Genomic DNA, 15,075 nt, shown 5'->3' with positions numbered 1-15,075 from the left:
TCTGTGATAGATATGATGTAGATTTTATTTTTCTCCAGTGGTCGGCAAACTGCGGCTTGCAAGCCACATGCTGCTCTTTGGCCCCTTAAGTGTGGCTCTTCCACAAAATACCGACTTCTGCGCATGGGCCACGAAGTTTCAATCACACTGTACGTGCACGCCTGCATGTGGTATTTTGTGGAAGAGCCACACTCAAGGGGCCAAAGAGCCACATGTGGCTCGCAAGCCGCAGTTTGCCAACCACTGGATTAGGCCTATACGTTTTTGTAGCATTCATTATAGTGGTTTTTTTGGGTTTTTTAAACATATTTTTATTGATTTCAGAGAAGAACAGACAGGGAAAGAGAGAAACATCAATGATGAGAGAGGATCATTGATTGGCTGCCTCCTGCACGCCCCCTACTGGGGATCGAGCCCACAACCCAGGCATGTGCCCTTGACCGGAATCAAACCTGGGCCCCTTCAGTTCACAGGCTGACGCTCTATCCACTGAGCCAAACCAGCTAGGGCTATAGTGGTTTTTTAGGTTACAAAAGTAACCTGAAAACACAAAGAAGAAAATAAAAGTTACATATAACCCAATTAACAGGAATTAACATTTGTAATGTACATCTTGGGCTTTCTTCTGTGAATATTTTGGATATCTTCATTTTTAACAACCTGTCATTAGTCTGTTTTGCCTGCCTGGTGTGGGCCAGGGGCAGAGGCCCTCACCCTGGTATTGGGGCTAGAGGTCTCTGTGGATGGAGCTTGGAGATGCTGTGCAATTGGGATGTGCTCATGGACAGTTGCACGTGTCTTGACCTAACCATTGTTTTTGTCACCTGATTTAGATAAAAGTATCTAAAAATTTACGTCTAGGGTTGTCAGGTTTTTGCTTAGAATATTAGGGCTTTTATTATCTTTTCTGCTTATAGCATAAGAATAAGTTTCAGACTCAGACATTTTTAGGTGCCGTATTTTCTGAAAACATTTAAGCAGGCACTGCGGTGAGTATTTACTACAGTAAAGTGCTTTTCACTGGTTGTTTTCATGCCACAAAAAGTACATGAAAGGAAAATGAGACGCTGGTCAAAGCGGGTTGCAGACCTGCAGCTCTCACCAGGGAGCTGTTCTCTTGCATTGTGACTAGTTTTACTCCTCTTCCTAATGTCCCTGGAAGGGGGGATGGCAGAGGAGAGCTCCGCTGCAGATTGTGTCCTTTTTCATAAGCAGTTTTCAGACACTAACACTAAAATGTCCCCTTTGCAAACAAGGCATGTTTGGAAGTTGGTTAAGTGAGGCTTCCTTTTTAGAGGTCATTTCATTTGGTGTACAGTTCACGCCTTTGTCCTTGAAGCTATAATTCCTGAATTTGGCACTTTTTGTGTGTGTTTTAATTGAAATTCAGTCAAAGCTGGAAGAGGCCCTCAACCTGGCAACAGAATTCCAGAATTCCCTGCAAGAATTTATCAACTGGCTCACGCTAGCAGAGCAGAATTTAAACATCGCTTCTCCTCCCAGCCTGATTCTGAACACTGTCCTGTCGCAGATAGAGGAGCATAAGGTAACTGACACCAGGATGTTGCCTTCCTTTGAAAGGACTGGTTGTCTTGTCTTCCGTTTAAACACAGCAGTGTTTTCCCACCAGGTTTTTGCTAATGAAGTAAATGCTCATCGAGACCAGATCATAGAACTGGATCAAACCGGGAACCAGTTAAAGTTCCTTAGCCAGAAGCAGGACGTTGTTCTGATCAGGAATCTGTTGGTGAGCGTCCAGTCTCGATGGGAGAAGATTGTCCAGCGATCTATTGAGAGAGGGCGATCACTCGATGATGCCAGGAAGCGGGCAAAACAAGTAAGTTACAAAAGAAAGTTCCAATTACTGAACAACCTCTGGCTGCAAATCTTGAGTCCCTGGATTAATTCCCATAAAAGTGTTGTATAGGTCTTTACTGTTATAACTTACTTCTTATAAAATTGTAGTTCCACGAAGCTTGGAAAAAACTGGTCGACTGGCTGGAAGATGCAGAGAGTCACCTGGATGCGGAGCTGGAGATATCCAATGACCCAGACAAAATTAAACTGCAGCTCTCTAAGCATAAGGTAAAGCAGTCGGTGGCTCTTAGGGCCTGAGCTCGGTATTCACTGGAAATTTTATCTGGGTAAAAACGTCAAGATGATGAAGCCTGCATTCCATTTCATGTCTAGACAGTGTCTAACTGCGACAATTGCTCATTTAAATAACAGTTCAAACAAAGTGATTGTGGGAGTAAACCTTAAAGTTAAAACTGTAGGCTTATAGGAATTCTAGGCTTTTAGAAATATGCACTACTGTAACGTAAGCAAAGACTTATAAATTCTTAAGGGTAAGCACTTACTAGTTCAAGAAGTAGTCACAGTCAAATTGTATCTAATTACCAACCTGGAAACACACAAAAATTTTTCCTTGTTCCAAATCAAGATGTCATCTCACACCATGTTTTTTTTCTTTTCATTTTGAAAATAGGAGTTTCAGAAAACTCTTGGTGGCAAGCAGCCTGTGTATGACACCACAATCAGAACTGGCAGAGCCCTGAAAGAAAAGACTCTGCTTTCTGATGATACTCAGACACTTGACAACTTACTGGGAGAAGTCAGAGACAAATGGGATACTGTGTGTGGCAAGTCTGTGGAGAGGTGAGCATGAGTGTCCCCTCCGTGGTTGTATGTTATCCCAAAGCTCCCTGAGAGACTGTACTGGACTCCATAAAGTGGTAATAAAGCATATGCTTCAGTAGCAGGTTTTATAGCATCTCAGTGTCTCGTTAGTTCAGTGAGGTATGAAAATTTTGAATAAAATGTATTGAAATTTTTTCATTTTACACTTGAACATTATTGTATTAGAAAGAAGCCCACAGAAATAGGTCAGTAACTCAGTATTTGTAAATCACCAACTTGTAATACCACTAGCTGACTCGCTGAGGGCTCTCATCATGTGCTGGACACTATGCAAAACCTCTGCGTGTGTTACCTCACTTAACCAAACAGTGCCTACTAGTCATGTAATCCTCAACAACCACTGAGGTGTGGGTACCGTTATTCCCGGGTTACAGATGAGGAAACTATCGTTAAGAGGTTTCTTAACTCCCCCAACGTCACTCAGCTACTAAGCGGCAGAGCTGGGATTTGAAATTATTTGGTTTGGTTCTAAAAGTCGTACTTTATCCATTTGTACCCACTATGCCATATTCAGTATTACAATATCGCTATCTAATTTATACTCGCAGATTTTTGGTGAGGCGACTGAGGTTCAGAGAGGTGAAGAGACAGCCCAGGGACTCACAACTGGTAAAGAGCTAGGAGTTGAACTCCGACTCCGGGCCATTACCAAAACCATCCTCCTGTACTGGAGGGGTGTAAAGTAGTGAACACAGGCAGACCTTGGTCATTAGGGTGTGTCCATGTGTATAACTGCTGGACTCTAAGATGCCGAAGGGCATCTGTGCCTGTCTCCTACCTACACTATGATTAATTCATCCTAGAGCAGTGATGGCGAACCTATGACACGCATGTCAGAGGTGACACGCGAACTCATTTTTTTGGTTGATTTGTCTTTGTTAAATGGCATTTAAATATATAAAATAAATATCAAAAATATAAATCTTTGTTTTACTATGGTTGCAAATATCAAAAAATTTCTATATGTGACACGGCACCAGAGTTAAGTTAGGGTTTTTCAAAATGCTGACACGCCGAGCTCAAAAGGTTCGCCATCACTGATCTAGAGAGTGGTTTGATTTAAAATGTCTAGGCATCTCTCTCAGTCACTTTTTACTGTGTTTCTAACCATTTCAACTTGGAGGTCCCTCTCTATGTAGAGTTCAAGCAGTATTTCCTTTCAGCAGTCAGAATTGTGAGCCATTCATAAATAATGCCTAAAAACAGCAAGGTTTATGTGCTTTTCTCAGGCAGCACAAGTTGGAAGAGGCCCTGCTGTTTTCGGGCCAGTTCATGGATGCTTTGCAGGCCTTGGTCGACTGGTTGTACAAGGTGGAGCCACAGCTGGCCGAGGACCAGCCCGTGCACGGGGACCTCGACCTCGTCATGAACCTCATGGATGCCCATAAGGTGAGGGGTGAGATCTGTGCCTTCTGCTCACGCTAAGGGAGAAAGGAAGTCTGAAAGAGCTGGATCTCTGCTTGTGAGGGAGGCAGCTCCTTGCTCTGCAAGTTTAAACAAACTGCTGCTGGGGTTCTACATCAGTCACAAAGAATTTACCAAAATTGGTTAGATTTAGATTTGGCAATGTGTAAACTTCACTTTGAGGTTTCCCCGCCCCCTTCCTATTTGAATCTCTCAGATGACTCACAAAATAAATTTAAAGTCAGGAGCCCCTCAAGACAAATATTACACTGAAAGGTAAAATGAAACTGGCTGCTTTTTTACTACTTCTGAACCTTACAAGCCCAGCACCATGGGCAGCAATATTTAGTATGACCTACACTTGTCATGTTGAGCATTTCATTTACCCTGAATATGTCATACTCATGACATATGTGACCTTATATGACTCCTATAATTCTGGAAATGTTTTACCATTCCCATTTTATGGATTAAGAAACTGAGACTCCAGCTAAGCAGCCTACCCCAAGTCACACTGCTCATATTTTAGAGACACCTTTTCTGGTTAATTTTTCTTATGCCTTATCCTGCCTCCCTCTGTGCATAAAAGACACATGACTGCAACTTACCAAGGAAATTGAACTAAATGATAACTTCCTGTGTGGTTTTGCTTCTTGGATTCAAAACATTTCTCTTACGAATTCTCCTGAAGGTTTTCCAGAAGGAACTGGGAAAGCGAACGGGAACCGTCCAGGTACTGAAGCGGTCCGGCCGAGAGCTGATTGAAAATAGCCGCGATGACACCACGTGGGTAAAAGGGCAGCTGCAGGAACTGAGCACTCGCTGGGACACTGTGTGTAAACTCTCTGTCTCCAAACAAAGCCGACTGGAGCAGGCCTTGAAACAGGTCAGACACGTTTGTTGGGAAAACCCCAGGGATTTCGGTTTGAACAGATTGATTCTAGTTTCTTTATCAGGATCGGTTCCAGCCCATCTCAAAATGAACACAACGCCAAACATTAGTATTTGGAATGTTCTACAAGATTTTAGTATTGATTTGTATTAGAGAAATAATGAATTCAGTTTGTTGTCAAAGATCTACGAATGAAAGATAACCTTTGTGGGACTTTGATAGGGCCATCAAATTCCTGTGATGCCCTGAAGAGTTGAGTCCTAGACCCTTTCCTTGGCATACCCCAATGGCCAGGACCTTGGCTGCAGAGAGGTTCCATCTCTTGTGCTTGATTATTTCAGGCGGAAGAGTTTCGGGACACAGTCCACATGCTGTTGGAGTGGCTTTCTGAAGCAGAGCAAACACTTCGCTTTCGGGGAGCACTTCCCGATGACACAGAGGCCCTGCAGTCTCTCATTGACACCCATAAGGTAATCCAGCCACAGGGCACAGTGACCCATGCCACCCACCACGGTGAGGACTGCCCCCACCCCACCAAAGGGAGGCAGCTTTTGTTGTAAACTGCAGACTCTTGTGCAAAGGAGCAGAGCCAGAGTGAGGCCGGCTTGCTGTTTAGCAGGAATGACAGGGAAATGACTGACAGTTTTTGTGACACCTTAAAGATTGTTCACTCATTTGTTTTTACAAACATCATACATGTAGGTTGTAAACAAGTCAGACAACGTGGCATTATATAAACAAAAACGTGGGCTGTTCCACCTCTGTATTCCTCACCTGCACATAGTTTTGTTTCACTTTCCTCATTGTTACTAGCTTCAGGCCCTGACCAGCTCCCACAGAACCTCCTAACTGAGCTGCAGGAAATGCAGTATCTGGGCCCTCAGTGTGACTGTCCTAATGAGGTGGGAAATGTTTGCTATTTTAATTTTTGAGTTACCCACTGACTGGGAGATTTTAATCTTGGTTTTGTCATTCTGTTTTAGTTATTTTTTTTTTAAGTAGTGTTTTATTGCTGTTATTTGTCCAAAACAATACTGGTTACACACATTGAAATGAATAAAAACAGGATTTTTTTCAAATGAGATCATTCAAAATAGGAAAATAGGCATGCCCAGTTTGGGAAAAGGGACATGCCTCTGTGTCCCTAGTCCTTGTCATCTGCAGCATCTCTCAGTGCTGGGAAGAAAATGCCAGAGATACCCAATAGAGGCGTTTCGAGGTCTGTGTCCGTGAACACATGGAGGGGAAAATATACGGAATTTTTTTATTTTTTCCCCCTTACAGTGTAAACACTGCTATCAGAGTAGGTTTTGTGTTGTTTTTTTAAATGATGGTGTCTTATTTATTGATTTGTTGAATTTTTTTTTTTTTTAGAGAGACACAGGAAGGGAGAGAGAAGGGAGAGAAACATCAATTTGTTGTTTCACTTATTTATGCATTCATTGGTTGATTCTTGTATGTGCCCTGACTGAGGATCGAACCCACAACCTTGGTGTATTGGGATGATGCTCTAATCAACTGAGCTACCCGGGCAGGGCTAGAGTAGATTAGTTAGTTAATTTTTATTTTCTAATCTTTTTTGTTTAGGAATTCATGAAGAAAGTGGAAGAAAAGCGAGTGGATGTGAACACAGCGGTGGCGATGGGAGAAGTCATTCTGGCTGTCTGCCATCCTGATTGCATAACTACCATCAAACACTGGATCACCATCATCCGGGCTCGCTTTGAGGAGGTGGGTCCCTGGCTTTAGAGGAAGACTACGCCTGATAAAATGGGTTTACAGCAACAACATACAACAGAGCTTCCCCCATTAGAGATTTTTCACTCACTGGGAAAATCTCAACAAGATTAAGTTAGAGTTTTAGTAGTGAATGCTTTCTTGGTACTGTGCTGAAATCTGGAAGACTAGTGTTGGTGCAGTGATTTGTTAGCTGGTGGCTTCCTAAAGACAGGTGCGTATTCCTCCTCCGTCCTCAGAAGTCCTGTGTTTAATCGGATGTACTAGGTTTACTTTTAGAAGAGCTGATTTCTCATTCTAGTTAACCCAGCTCTATTACCAGAGTAAGAGCTAAGTCTCTTAACTGCTTGGGTGGTCTTTGCCCTAAATAGTCATTGTTAGGATCAGATGAAAAAGGACTTTAAAAACAAAGGGATTTGCTTGACTAAAGGAGGCAATGATTTCTCTCCCCCAGGTCCTGACGTGGGCTAAGCAGCACCAGCAGCGTCTTGAAACGGCCCTGTCAGAACTGGTGGCTAATGCTGAGCTCTTGGAAGAACTTCTGGTGTGGATCCAATGGGCTGAGACCACCCTCATTCAGCGGGATCAGGAGCCAATCCCTCAGAACATTGACCGAGTTAAAGCCCTTATCGCTGAGCATCAGGTATCTTAACCGCATCCTGGGGTCACTGGTATTTCCTTTGCCCTATGTGTATCCTATTTAAACTGCTGCTTAACGTATTCCTAGAGACTTAGCTTAAAGCAGCACACATTTATCTCACAGTTTCTGTGGGACAGAAGTTGGCATGAATTTGCTGGGTCCTCTTCTTAGGGTCTTATTGGGCTGAAATTAAAGTGTCAGCCAGTGCAGCAATTCTCATTCAGGCTCATTCAAGTTGTTGGTAGAATTAATTTCCTATGGTTGTAGGACTGAGGTCTCCATTTTCTTTCTTTAAATTTTTATTGAATTTACTAGAGGCCCAGTGCATGAAATTTGTGCACTGGCAGGGTCCCTAGCAGCTGCTGGCCGGGGCCTCCCTCCCTTCCCCCAGCTAGCCCCACCCCCTGGTTGAACTCCTGGAAGAATTCCCAGTTGAGGGGATAATTTGCATACTATGCTTTTATTATATAGGATTTGGGTGACATTGGTTAATAAAATTATATAGATTTCAAGTATACAATTCTATAATACATCATCTGGATATTGTAGTCAAGTTTTCCATCACCATTTATACCCCCTATACCCTCTTCTACCTCCACCCTCTTCCCTTTTCCTCTGGTAATCATCATGCTGTTGTCTATGTCTATAAGTTTTGTTGTTGTTGTTGTTGTTGTTGTTGTTGTTGCTGCTGTTGCTAATCCCTTCACCTATTTCACCCCTTTCCATTTCTTGCTGACTGTCAGCCAGGAGTTGCTGTCAGCTCCTAGAGGCTGTCTTCAGGTCTTAGATGTACGTGTTACAAAGCAGAAAGAATTCATCCACTGCCAGGTACTCATCCTAGTCTTCTTCGGCACCCTGAGTGGCACTCATTGCTCTGACTTCCTGGTTTTCCTCACTCACCTGTGAGCTCCTTAAAATAAGAAGCTGTGTTTCATTTTTTCAGGCCTTCAGCACCTGAAGTGCCTGCTCAATTGTGTTTCTTGGAATGAGTGAGTCAGTGTACAAGGCATCTATCAATAGTCTGTCATGGGCTTGGCCTTTGTTAGTAAGAAGTTGTCTCACCCTAACCGGTTTGGCTCAGTGGATAGAGCGTTGGCCTGCGGCCTGAGGGTCCCAAGTTCGATTCCGGTCAAGGACATGTACCTTGGTTGCGGGCACATACCCAGTAGGGGGTGTGCAGGAGGCAGCTGATTGATGTTTCTCTCTCATCGATGTTTCTCTCTCATCGATGTTTCTAACTCTCTATCCCTCTCCCTTCCTCTCTGTAAAAAATCAATAAAATATATTTTTTAAAAAAAAGAAGTTGTCTCATGCCATCTTAGTCCAAGAAAACTCTGAACTCTTTTTTTCTGTTGTTTGTATTTAACAGACATTTATGGAAGAGATGACTCGCAAACAGCCTGACATGGACCGGGTCACCAAGACATACAAAAGGAAGAACGTAGAGCCTGCGCACGGGCCTTTCATGGAGAAACCCCGCAGTGGCAGCAGTATGTCCCCGCCGCTGTGTTAGGAGGCATCACTCCTGCTGTGGACAATGAGCACTTTCCAAATCCCTGTCAAAAAAATGTCCTTTTTATTTTCAAAAGCCATTGGATTTGAACCAAAATTTTTTTTGAAAGTCACATTTCTTAACACTGACATACAGTAACTCTACTACATTTTCTTGGATTGTTATGAAATTTCTAAATAAGTCAAGCAAATTAATTTGCAGTGATTTTCCATTGTTTTGGTTATCAGTGCTAGCTGTTTATATTTGGTTCGCATTGACTTAATCGTAAACTAAATGAGCTTCGCTGGCACCATTGCAGCTTTAGTTGATTTGACATTTCCTCAGTTCACTAAGGGAGGACAGAATTGATTGAAAATATGAGACAAGACCTATTGGCTTGGAGGAGAATCAGTAGTTTTGAAATTAATATGTTTCTGTATCTAAGTATGGCCAGGTGCCATGTTTCTTTCCTGTTAGTGATTGGATGTCGTTATGAAGGTCTTTTAAGTCCATACATGTGACAGTGTGTCTCTTTCTGAACTGACAAATTCAGCTTTTCTAATTTTGTGGTTATTTTTCCTTTTAGGGAAGTCCTTGAGTCAGCCAACACCTCCTCCCATGCTGATTTTTTCACAATCTGAAGCGAAAAACCCACGGATCAACCAGCTCTCTGCCCGCTGGCAGCAGGTGTGGCTGTTAGCGCTGGAGCGTCAGCGGAAGCTGAATGACGCATTGGACAGACTGGAGGAGGTAAGCCCCGCCAGACAGCACCCCCGAGGGAAGTCACAGTCCTTCTGAGGCCTCTCAACTTCCCAGCAGTAGAAACAGACCTCGTGAGTCTTCGGGCCTCCTAGGAGAAAAGACACACGTGTGAGTAAACCACTCACAACAGAGCAGGCTTTCCAGAAAGCAAGCAACCGGCCAGTCGTGAGGGCCTGTGACCTGACCCTCCTCAGCACCTGGCTGTGCAAAATTACCTCCAGGTGTGTAGCTTACCACGAAAAGAATTATTATTGAGCCCTTTAAGTAAAGAGAAAAGCTACACAATTATGAAATGAGACTATTTTTATGATCTTGCTATTGTATTAAACTTCACTAGATTATGAAAAGCAAATTTTAAAGTACCAACACCAGTCTAAAAAATATAATGCCACACTGTCTAGTTCCTAAAACAAACCTCTGGTATCTTCTACATTTTTTTACATCAAAGCAGCTATGCCTGGAAGTGAGTATTCTGTGCTTTTTGTTGTTTTTGTAGTAGGTCAGTTGAGCTTTAAGCATATTTGGTTTTTGGCTTTTTCTTTTTCCCCTCATTCCTCCCAACTTTGGAGTTTTAAAGACTAGGTTTGGAAAACTGCTGTACTGTTTAAAGTCATTCTACGTCAGTATCACTAACATCCAAGTAGCTAAACATTGCCTTGCCCACCTCACGGGCCTGCTGCTGTCTGTCAGAGCCAAGTGTAGCATGGAAGTCAGGTGGGCAGTTTGCCCGCTCTGGTGCCATTCAAGAAACATGCTTACGTGCAGGGTTGGATCTTAATGCTTCCAGCCAGAATCAGATGAGCTCATCTCAGAAAATGGTGGGAAATGTGAGCCTGAAGGGTGGGCCTCTCGGTCATAGTTTCTCCTCTGGGATAGAATTCATTCCCTGGCCTCTAAGGTGATCCTTCGAAGGGGCAAAGGGAAAGCAAGGCTGGCTCCACCCTTTTGCATGCTCCTTGCTCTGTGCTTCTCACGGTGGTGTTCAGGCACTTTCTCCTGCTGCTCCGTACACCACAGCCCGTGTAACAATCGTGGTTCTCCCTGAAGGAGCCAGATGGTGCCTCCACAGAAGAGGCAACACAGGTACCATTGTTGGTGCCCTCCAGAAGGCCTGAACGGCTTTACTGTGTGTATGAAAGTTTTGGTGTGCTCTGGGCAGGTGTGAATGCCAACATACAGGTTTTGTTAACACTCCTGACTTCTGTCTAGTTGAAGGAATTTGCCAATTTTGACTTTGATGTCTGGAGGAAAAAGTATATGCGTTGGATGAATCACAAAAAGTCACGGGTGATGGATTTCTTCCGGCGAATTGACAAGGACCAGGATGGGAAGATAACCCGTCAGGAGTTTATCGATGGCATTCTAGCATCCAGTGAGTCCAATCATAATTCCAAGCATGGTCACACCTGGATTCCCTAGTTTGTGAAGGAGATAATCGGGCTGAACTGTCCTTCTGAAGTTAAGGAAGAACTATAATTGCTTACTAAGATTGGTCTGTCGTTTTCATGGCAAGAAGAGCCTCATTTTGCTGGGAATAAAAAATAGCAGGTCTTGTTTGAGTTATAGATAAGGAGCTGAGTTTTGTGGGTAATGTAGTTCTAAGCAAAATGTTTGAAAAAATACATTTTTCATTACATCAGTTTCTGACACATAACAGCTTACAAAGTGTGTGGTCTCGTTTATTTTAACAAAATAAGTAATTGAGGCATAAGTAGATAAGTGATTTTCCAGGGTCACAAAGCACATCCCACAGCTGTGCTACTTTACATGGGTAGCCAGGGAGGGCCTGTCTGGGGGTAATATTTGAGCTGAGACCTAGATGATGAGAAGGCTCCAGCCAACTCAAGGTTTGCGGGAAGAGAGAGAGGCAGAGGAAGCAGCAGGTACAAAGTGGGGAGGTGGGAATGAACTTGGCACGTTCTAGGCGTGAAAAGGTTAGCATGGCTGGAGTGTAGGAGTTAAAGCTGGAAGGTAGGCAGCAGCTAGTTAACACGGGCCCTTGCAGGTCCTGGCGAAGTGGTCAGACTTCATTCTAGAAACAGTGGGACAGTGGTCAGCCACCAGAGGTTTTCTGCTGATTGACAATATAGTTTGATTTACTTTTTAATAAATTACTCTGCTACTGAAAGCATTCACCTCCTTTGGAAAGCAATTTGTCAGTAGTCTAAGGCAATTATCTAAACAGAAGAAACTTCATCCTACTAATTCCAAGTTGTCACTATTCTGAAATAATTTAAATAATAATAGTGGAGTGGATAAATAAATTCTTAAGTTGGGTGGTAGGTCCATAGTGGTTATAATATTCTGTTTATACCCTTCAGTATATCTGAAATAGCGCTTTTTTTTAATGCTTGGGGGGGGGCAGGGTAGTCTATAAGCAAAAACTTAATAGTCTATCTTCTAAGTTTCTAAAGTTGAGTGTGTATTGCTTTTCAGAAAAAAAAATCAAGACATAAATGTTTTTTCTTTCAAATAGTAGTTATATACCTTCCAGCCAATCATGTAAACCTCTTACTGTTCCAGAGTTCCCCACTACCAAGTTGGAGATGACAGCTGTCGCTGACATTTTTGACCGAGATGGGGATGGCTACATTGATTACTATGAATTCGTAGCTGCTCTCCATCCCAATAAGGATGCTTACCGACCAACAACCGATGCAGATAAAATTGAAGATGAGGTATGGCACATAACTGTATCTTGTGTACATTTTTTTTTAAATATTTTTATTGATTTTTTACAGAGAGGAAGGGAGAGAGAGAGTTAGAAACATCGATGAGAGAGAAACATCGATCAGCTGCCTCCTGCACATCTCGATTACTATGAATTCGTAGCTGCTCTCCATCCCAATAAGGATGCTTACCGACCAACAACCGATGCAGATAAAATTGAAGACGAGGTATGGGACATAACTGTATCTTGAGTACATTTTTGACCATAGCTTTCTACTGTCCCGAGGTGGGTTGGGTATGGTTGCCACATCAGCCCTGGGGCTCGTCTGTTGGGAGGTGACTGTTTGGAGTTGTTTAGGGATCCGCTTGTGGGTGACGTTGAACTATAGCTTAGACCAGAGGGCTTCTCACTGAAGTGGTCACATTTGTGCCGTGCTCTAAAGTTACAGAAAACCTTACCTGGTTCACAGATCCTGTGTTGGTTGATCCTAGACTCTTAGTTCTAAGCATCCGACCTCAGCATCCAGGGGAGTGGTCTTCAAACGCAGCATTTAAGGGGTGAAATGCAAATGTTTAAAATGGCGTGGACACTAAGCTTTCTGCCTAGTTAAGAACTGTGTCACATTGAAAATTCAAGAGCAAATTAATCAGTAGTACATAGACATCCTGGGATATGTTGGTCCTGGGAAGGGAGGCAGCAGGGCAGGTCGTAGGAGTGACCTGGAACTCCCCAGGCCTGACTGCTGAGCTGCTAGGTTGAAACTCAGATCAGTTCATAATTTGCTTTATTAGTTGATTTTGATGATAGCATATTAGCACATTTCTCTCTTGGTGTCTTTAGTATCCCAAGTACTAAGAACAATGTGTCTCAATTTGGAATAGAAGATAAATGTTTGTGTCAAAACCCTGAAATGCCTTAAAAATACATATTGAATAGCTTCTCTGTTTACATGTAAAAAATCTTTCTGGTTTTTTTTAAGAGGGAGTCTTACTTTACCCTTCACATTTTTCTTTTTTTGTTGTTCACAACCAATAGGTCACAAGACAAGTGGCTCAGTGCAAATGTGCAAAAAGATTTCAGGTGGAGCAGATTGGAGAGAATAAATACCGGGTAAGGAAGAGCAAAGCAGTTCTTTGTGGTGTTGGTTTCTCCTACTTGGCCCTTACAGGCGAAAGCAACCTGACCCATGGCGGACTCAACGATCCCACCTTCCCATTGGCAGTGCCTGGAGGACGAGAGCCAGTGGGACCTGAGATGTGTCTATAGATTCCAAATGTCAGGTGTCCTGGTGGGCTAAGCGTAATGCCCTTTCTAGTTCCATCTGAAAAACAGTGCTCTATCTAGCTAATAATAGCTTTACTTGAGTTCAGTGTAGGAGACATTTCAGAGCCCTCTCTTTACTATTGACCAAAGTCTTCGGAAACAATGATCTAATGACTGACATTCACCAAGAGCTGGTCTTTGTGAGCCTAAGTGGTTGCTGGGCTCAGAGAGAGCTGGAGGGAATGTGTCAAGGCCCTAAGGGACACTGGCCGCTCTGGGCTGGGCTACAAACGGTCTGGATGCCCTGGGTGGTGCCAGGCTCAATAGTCTTCGCTAGAAAGCCATGCTGAGTGCGGCCACAACTGACAGTGAACTGTGCTGTGTTTTAGCTTCTTTTAGGGCCAGGGTCTGAAACAGGGCTCCTAAAATATATTCAGCAGCTTGTCAGGAAGTCTCTAAAGTCCTAAAGAAAATCTGTGATTGGCAAAGATAATTTAAGATGGCTATGTCAAATTACGGTGAGGAAAAAATCTAGGTTCCGTTAATACATTAAAAATGTCTTCAAAGTACACCTACAGCACACGGTGCCGCTCGTAGCCAGGGAGTGGTGGGTGACTCTGCCTTGGACCAACGCAGGGCATTTAGTTACTAAAACTCCAAGCAATCTTATGCTTGCTTGTTGGGCTTTGTTTCTTGGGTTTTTCAATTACCTGTGAGAGAAATGAATCAATAAGAGCAACATAGGTCTGTAAGAATGGTTAGTGTATGTCACTGTGCTTGAAGACTGGTAACATGATTATGATTTTTATTCCTTAGTGTTAATTTGATAAAATGTTCTCTTTTTTTTTTTCTTCCATTTCCTTCGTCCTTTACTTTTACTGTCTGTAGTTCTTCCTCGGCAACCAGGTACAGTTTGCCTTGCGACGTTCTCCTTGGTGGAAATGGTCTGTGTAGCTAATGCTGCCTGTTCTTTGCTGTGGGGAGAGGACGTAATCTGAAGCATGCTGGGGTCACGACTGGTTATCTTACCAAGTGGAGACACTGCTACAGGGCTAGTTGTAGAGCTGTCTTAGCAAAAGGTGATAAGTCTATATTTTTTAAAAAGGAGATGAAATTTTCCATTTAAAATTGGATTGGCTGAGGATGATGGTATTATGCTGGGCTGAGTTAAAAGTAGTATAGTTCAGGGAAATTGAAGCTATGGTATCATCAGTAAGTTTTTCTAAAATCTTGGTCTTGTATGTTGGAAGTCAGAATACCACACAACACAATTCTGACTTATACCAAAGTCTTCTGACAGTAAACACAACTTTTATAATGCACACTAAGTCAAAAAGTCTTGGGGTATTTAAATAATGTGTCTTTAAATACCTTATGAATAATTATAGTTACTTGCATTTATGTTGTATTTTATCAGTATAAGGTACCTGAGAAGTGTAGTGTGGACATCATAATTGTCCATAGCCTAAAGTTTGTCAGTATGGCCAGCCAGCCAAAATCTAATGGAATCAAAT

General features: G+C 42.8%; 1 protein-coding gene across 5 annotated transcripts in view; it reads left to right on the top strand.

Moving 5' to 3' along the window:
* The window catches only part of MACF1 (microtubule-actin crosslinking factor 1), a 167,666-nt gene that overhangs the window by 138,995 nt on the left and 13,596 nt on the right, over positions 1-15,075 (top strand). For 3 of the 5 annotated variants that reach the window (XM_023762771.1, XM_023762769.1, XM_023762772.1), the window contains 15 exons: positions 1,391-1,546; positions 1,631-1,837; positions 1,966-2,085; positions 2,489-2,658; positions 3,930-4,089; positions 4,796-4,990; positions 5,338-5,466; positions 6,584-6,727; positions 7,188-7,376; positions 8,743-8,863; positions 9,452-9,615; positions 10,837-10,999; positions 12,151-12,305; positions 13,334-13,408; positions 14,450-14,467. In XM_023762771.1, coding sequence (XP_023618539.1) covers positions 1,391-1,546; positions 1,631-1,837; positions 1,966-2,085; positions 2,489-2,658; positions 3,930-4,089; positions 4,796-4,990; positions 5,338-5,466; positions 6,584-6,727; positions 7,188-7,376; positions 8,743-8,863; positions 9,452-9,615; positions 10,837-10,999; positions 12,151-12,305; positions 13,334-13,408; positions 14,450-14,467 — 2,166 coding nt within the window. Of the gene's footprint in view, positions 1-1,390; positions 1,549-1,630; positions 1,838-1,965; positions 2,086-2,488; positions 2,659-3,929; positions 4,090-4,795; positions 4,991-5,337; positions 5,467-6,583; positions 6,728-7,187; positions 7,377-8,742; positions 8,864-9,451; positions 9,616-10,836; positions 11,000-12,150; positions 12,306-13,333; positions 13,409-14,449; positions 14,468-15,075 lie in introns of those variants that run through there. The other 2 variants (XM_023762770.1, XM_023762773.1) reach the window with 2 other exon arrangements.

Source organism: Myotis lucifugus, unplaced genomic scaffold, assembly GCF_000147115.1.
Source record: "Myotis lucifugus unplaced genomic scaffold, Myoluc2.0 scaffold_260, whole genome shotgun sequence".
Taxonomy (NCBI): Eukaryota; Metazoa; Chordata; class Mammalia; order Chiroptera; family Vespertilionidae; genus Myotis; species Myotis lucifugus.
Note: the sequence above shows the minus strand (reverse complement) of the source record. Positions and strands in the feature narration are given on the sequence as shown.